The sequence below is a fragment of the Galeopterus variegatus genome, unplaced genomic scaffold (genome assembly GCF_000696425.1).
Source record: "Galeopterus variegatus unplaced genomic scaffold, G_variegatus-3.0.2 Scaffold696, whole genome shotgun sequence".
NCBI lineage: Eukaryota > Metazoa > Chordata > Mammalia > Dermoptera > Cynocephalidae > Galeopterus > Galeopterus variegatus.
The window spans coordinates 414,756-420,755 of NW_007726807.1; the positions used below are offsets into that span (position 1 = coordinate 414,756).

The 6,000-nt window shown below is 44.9% G+C and overlaps 1 protein-coding gene across 1 annotated transcript in view; it reads right to left on the minus strand.

Moving 5' to 3' along the window:
• Positions 1-5,910, minus strand: part of LOC103589514 (LIM zinc-binding domain-containing Nebulette-like) — a 186,485-nt gene extending 180,575 nt beyond the window's left edge. The window contains exons 1-2 of the mRNA XM_008571521.1: positions 5,817-5,910; positions 4,448-4,542 (exon numbers count right to left, since the gene is read on the minus strand). Coding sequence (XP_008569743.1) covers positions 4,448-4,542; positions 5,817-5,885 — 164 coding nt within the window. The 5' untranslated portion in view covers positions 5,886-5,910. The remainder of the gene's footprint in view (positions 1-4,447; positions 4,543-5,816) is intronic.
• Positions 5,911-6,000: the final 90 nt, after the last annotated feature.

The following is a 6,000-nucleotide window of genomic DNA, read 5'->3' on the forward strand; positions in this document are numbered from 1 at the left end:
ATGTAATAAATGCAATTTTGACTTTTATACATAATGAACTACATAATTTATTTGACAAATAGCCTTCGGTTTTATATTCTTCATGTGGCTTGTTGGGTAGCAAAATATTTAGTTTAACTTGGCAAATAAATTCACATATAAATATGAGCAATGTTTTTTGTCTAATCATCTAGTATTATTTTCTCAGCACCTCTCAGCAATAAGAATATCACCTAGTCCTTTTTTCTTTGCACGTTCCATGATGAAAAAATCCCGAATGTGCTAAAGAATCCATTGCCTGCTTATGAAACATAAAGGCTTATGAAAACATGGCACGTACTCAAGTAGACCAGTTTGTTTTAAAACATTTTAATAGTGTGCACTGCTTCGTTAGGAACTAAACGTGTATTATGCCCAGTCTTACATCCAGTGTGTACTATACTTTGATCGTTCTATCAAAAGATCAAAATTTAAATATCATGTAAATTATATTTTGTACATGTCCTCTTTTGCATGAAATCAAACAGAATACTTGTTTCTTCTCTAAACACATGAGAATATAAACAAGAAACATATTTAAACCAAAGAAATACTACTTCATTCCATTAAAAAATGCCCTCAGGTCTCAATTAAAGTAATAAGCCTTTATGTTTTCTTAAAATAATTCTAAATATCTATGTTCATGCTTTCAAATTTTTAATCATATTTTTAATATTTATCTTAAAGGTTCTTAAGTTAATTGGGCATGTTATTTTCAAGGGAAATGCTACTTAAATCCTCTTCCTGAAAACTCTGAGAGTTATGCAACTCAATAGAAATGACAGCAGTAATTGAGTAATTGATATTGAATCTCCAATAACCAAGAAAATTGTCACCTTCGTAACAATTAAATGTAAAGTATGAAACTTGACTGGATCCTGGTTTTAAAAAAAAGCAGCTATGAAAGACATTCTTAGGACAGCGTGGGAAATGTGAACATGGACAGTATATTAGATGTTATCATGAAATTTTTGTTAATTTACTTATTGTGATAATGGCTCTGTGATTCTTTAAGAAAATGTCCTAGTCTTAGTGCATGCATGACGCAGTTTTTAGGGATAAAATGTCATGATATATGAAACTGACTTGATGTATAAAACTGACAAATGGCCCAACAATAATAAAAATATTTGTACGCATAATTAGATAGATAAAAATATATAGCAAATATGGCAAATGTTGATAATAGGGTTGTATCTCAGCGGAGGGTATACGGAGGTTCACTGTATCATTCTTTCAACCATTTTGTATGTATGAAAATTTTCCCAATAAAAAATGACAGAGGAAAAGAATAATCGTTTTCATTTATGTATATTGACTCCTGAACCAAAGTACATACAGATAAAATATGGCCTTACACGGACAGCGAATGTTTCATTTTCCGGTAGCAGCATACATTAGAGAATCAATTTTCCACCATTGACCCAGAGAAATTATAGCAGCACTCTGACCACAACAACAGGGAACAGCTGATTGACACACCACCTGAATCACAGCAGATGCGTCAGAATGCCCAGAGGGTAATCCACGCTGACCAGCGAGTTTATGAGACAATATGTACCCTTAGAAAAATATGGGTTGAGGACAACAGGGGCCTTCAAGCCTGGAGCCTTCATGGCAGATGGAACCTGCAACTTTTTCAGCCTCCATTTTCTGGAGGTAGCTATGACATGAACTTAAAGCTAAATTAAACAAATTCAGAACATCAGCTTTCTCTACTCATTCACCCACCAAGGATGGGTTCCTGTCCTTCCCCTTTTAATCTGCCCAATAAAGTGGACTACCAGGTTCAATATTAAGCAAAAATTCTGAAGAGCTACCCCCAAAAACTGACTTAAAACTAATAATAAAGTATTGGAATCATATAAGAAATTTTATTTTATTTTATTTTATTTTTCTTTTTTTTACTGACCGGTAACGGGATCGTAACCCTCGGTGTCGCGCCCGTACCGGGGACCAGCAACGGGATCACAACCCTCGGTGTTGCGCCCGCACCGCGCTCAGCCAGTGAGCGGGAACCGGTCTCCACATGGGATCCGAACCCTCGGCAGGAGCGCCACTGCGCTCCCAAGTGGCGCACTCTCCAGTGCACCACCGGGCCGGCCCCATATTAGAAATTTTAGAGAGAAAATCTGTAAACACTTGATTTAAGATCCCTAAAGTATTGATAATAAGACCCAGACCTGGAGCTGGCTGTTTAGCTTACTTGGTTAAAGCATGGTGTTGGTAACACCAAGGTCAACGGTTCGGATCCCCATACCGGCCAGCCACCAAAAAATATATGTATGTATATATATGTTTGTATATTTATATACATGAAGACTCAGACCTATAAAACAATACAGCAAGATGTTTCCCATTTATAAATAGAGCTCTTTGTTTTGGGGTCTAAATATCCATGTTTCTGGGCACTATTGAGATCACTATTCACCAGTTAAGTGAGAGTACAAGCCAGCCCTTCCTGACCCATCTGCGACTGGCTGCAGAATCTGATATTCTTTTTTAATTGGACTGAACTAAAACTAAGCAGAAAGCACCGAATTTTCAAGAGGCCCAATACAATCCCCAACTCCATGTCAATTGCTCCTTTTTCTGTCCTTCTCTTTTTATCATTTTTTTCCTCCCGCGTTCAATTCTTTATCTACTAATTGATTGGTCGTTGTTTCTATAATTGTTATTCTCTCCTTTTCTTTTTCTCTCTTTCCTCTTCCCCTCCCAGGCCCTCCTACCAGGGGCACCCAAAGGCCTTGTTACCGCTCCAGGCCATGGAGCTGTAATGAACCCTGATATGGCCCATAAAGCCTGATGGACTCAGGCTGCTGCAGGCTGTAACAGTTACAAGAAGAATGGTTTACTTTCCTTTAACCAAAAAACAATTATCATGTTTATGAGATGTCCAGGCCCTTTCCCTTCTCCTCACTGCCACCTGCCTTTGATCCTTAACCAGTCATTTCGACTTCTCTTTAACAGAAGCAGGAGACCATGACGCTGAAACCTCGGTTTGCTTCATGTTATCCCAATACGAGGCATGGCCTAGGAGGGCTGAAAACATCAGTAAGTTTGGGGCGTATCAGTGGACTTCACTTATCCAAGAAAGTCCTGAATTCTGTTCAATGCCCCCATTTTCTGACTGCTTGAAAACTTTCTGGTCTGTCTGTAAGCACTAATTTAGGACCTGAAGGAAACACAAAGAGAATTTAAAATGTTTAAAAACATTTCCCCAGTCGAATTTTAAAAAGCTCTTCCTAGAGAGGTATGAGCACATTATGTCTGTTTACCAAAAATGTACTAGGATAACGTATTCTCAGTAGATGCTGAAACACGAATGAACCAAGAGCCTTCCACCTCCAGGAGACCTGGATGAACCTGCTTCAAAAACTCTATGGAGGATGAAGCTCTGGTAATAATCCAGCCAAAAGGCCAGGGGTCCAGAGGTGACCTCTGTGGCCTCTAGGCCAGACTGGCCCTGCAGGGAGACTGGGAAGAAGGTTCAACCATCAGGGCCATGAGCCCCCAGTAGAGCACAGTCTGGGGTGAGGAATGCTCACAGGAGTGGAGAAACACATGCCCAGAGTAGCAGGGTAGTCCCGTGCAAACACTGGCCAGTGTTGACCCACCTGCAGCCTCCAGGAGTGATCAAACCCGTTCCCCAGGCTGAGGCTCTCAAGGCCTCCCTTTCTTTGTCTGTCACACAGGGGTAATAAGAGTGCCCCCTAACTCATAGGGTCATTGTAAAGATTAAATGAGCGAGTACTCATAAAGCGCTTAGAAAAGGGCCTGATATACAGCAAGTGCTATATAAATGCTAGCTAGCTACTAGTATAGGCTAGAAGCCTGCTTACCGAAAAGTCTGCCAAAGGAAGCTTACCTTCTTTAATCTCCACCTACTATTAACCAGCAGGAAGTACCCAGTCTACTACAATAGATCTACCACAACGGACCTACTACTAACCAACTGAGAATACTCATGTCTTGATTTTTTGGTTCCCTAACCCCTGGATCTTTGCAGTGGTCTCAGCTAAGACCAAGTGAACAAGACTCCTTTCCTTAGCAACTAGGTTCAGATATAAAACTGCAGTATGACAACATCCTATGATTAAAATAAAAATTGGTATATGATTAAAATGGAAATCTACCTGACATGAACTTCAGAGCCCACACTTTCTCAGTGTGTAAGTTCAACAGCTTCTAATAAATGTCCCTAACTCTGCAACGCTGTGAACCTTAAAAACTAACCTGGTTGAAGACACACAAATTACCCTACACATTAGTAAGATATAAATGCCCTTCAACAAGGAGGACTGCCCCAGACATAATTGGCCAGTGCCCCACCTGGCGACACCATGAGTCAATTCTTCAGAACAGGAAGGTCCACTGACTGGGCCCTGATGCCAGGGCCACACCTGGCATGCAGGTTGACAATACTTACGCATTACAATAGGGCTTCTTTTCATAGCCTTTGTAGTTGTTCATGTTGAGAGCCATCTTGCAGACCTCACAATGGAAACATCCTTTATGCCAATACTGGAAAACATAAATATTTAAAATTTTAGTACAATGCCAGTCTTTGCTAGGATGGACACAGAAGGAAAGCTTTTTAGTGCATCATAGTCCCTGTATTTGAAAATACTACAAAAAAATGATTGTAGGTAACAGTGGATGGGTTTACCTACTTTCAGTTAAGTAAATAAAGCACAGAGCTATTAAAATTGAGTTTTAAATTAACCCTCTCCACAACGTACAGACTCGTGATGAAAGAACCGCCGAGGCTCTGTCCGTACTGCACTTCTATGAGCAGCCAGAATGGAATTCTGAGCTTGGTTAATGGAGAGATGGGACCCGTAGAGTGGCTTCAAAATGTAAAGGAAGCTAGTTCAAAGTATCTAAACGCATTGTTTGTAGGATCTCGATAAATATGTGCCCACCAGAAGTCTGGCAACCCGAGGGGGCAGGAGGCGGACTATGTAAGTACCCTTAGCCCCACATCCCTGTCCAGCTTCCACCAAATAGCAGAAAACGCGGACTCTGTCCGGGATGACCGTCGGGGTGACGTCTGGCTCTAATGAGGCATTTGTATCACCAAACGCAAATTTCACAGGGAATGCTTCCAGCTGGTTTCAATTGTTAGTCACTCGGGATCGCGCCTGGGTCTCTCTCCCGGGCTGTTCAACCGCTCCACGCCCGGGAAGGGCAGAGGGCAGAGCTGGAGGGACCAGGCTACAGCCACGTCCTCCGGCATTACGCGCGCGGGTGGATCAGACACGGTGGGTCCGGGTCGCCGCGCTGAGCCCGGGCTCTCCGGCGGGGATTATTCTAGCAATGCGGCAGCGGCCGCCCCATGACATATTAATTACTACTTGCCTCTCCCCCTCGCCGGCGTCACGGGAGGCGCTGGGGCGGGGGTGAGGTGGGGATGCGAGTGCGGGCGGATCAGTGGGGCTGGGGGTGCGAGGCAGTGGGGGGGCAGGCGTGGAGGTGGGAGGGGGCGCGGCTCGCCCACTTGCCCCCGGGTGCCCCGCCTGGTCCTTCTTCTGGGCCCCGCGCCGCGCACCGCCGCGCCGGTGCCGCGCATCCCGCACCCGGACAAAAGCCTTCCCCGTTCCAACATCCCAGTCGCCCAGCGCGGACTCTGACACTCCTGCGGGCATCTCCCTTCGCGCGCCCCCCGCCCCTGTGCCAAGACCCACGCAAACACGCCGCCCCACTCAGCTCTTTCCATCCCCGGTGCCAAAACTTCTCGGAGCAGGTGCAGCCCGGCGCCCGGCAGGTTCGGGCTGGCCCGGCGCCCCCTCGCTCACCTTATCCAGGCAATTGACTTTCTCCGTGGGATACACGACTTTTCCGCAGCGGGCGCACTGGGGGTTCATTGTCGCGGTTCCCGGGGGCGGCGGCTGCTGCGGCGGCGGCGTCTGGGGGCTCCGAGGAGCCGCTGTGACATCCCCCGGCGAACCCCGCACCGCCTCCGGGCAGGCGGGAGGGCTG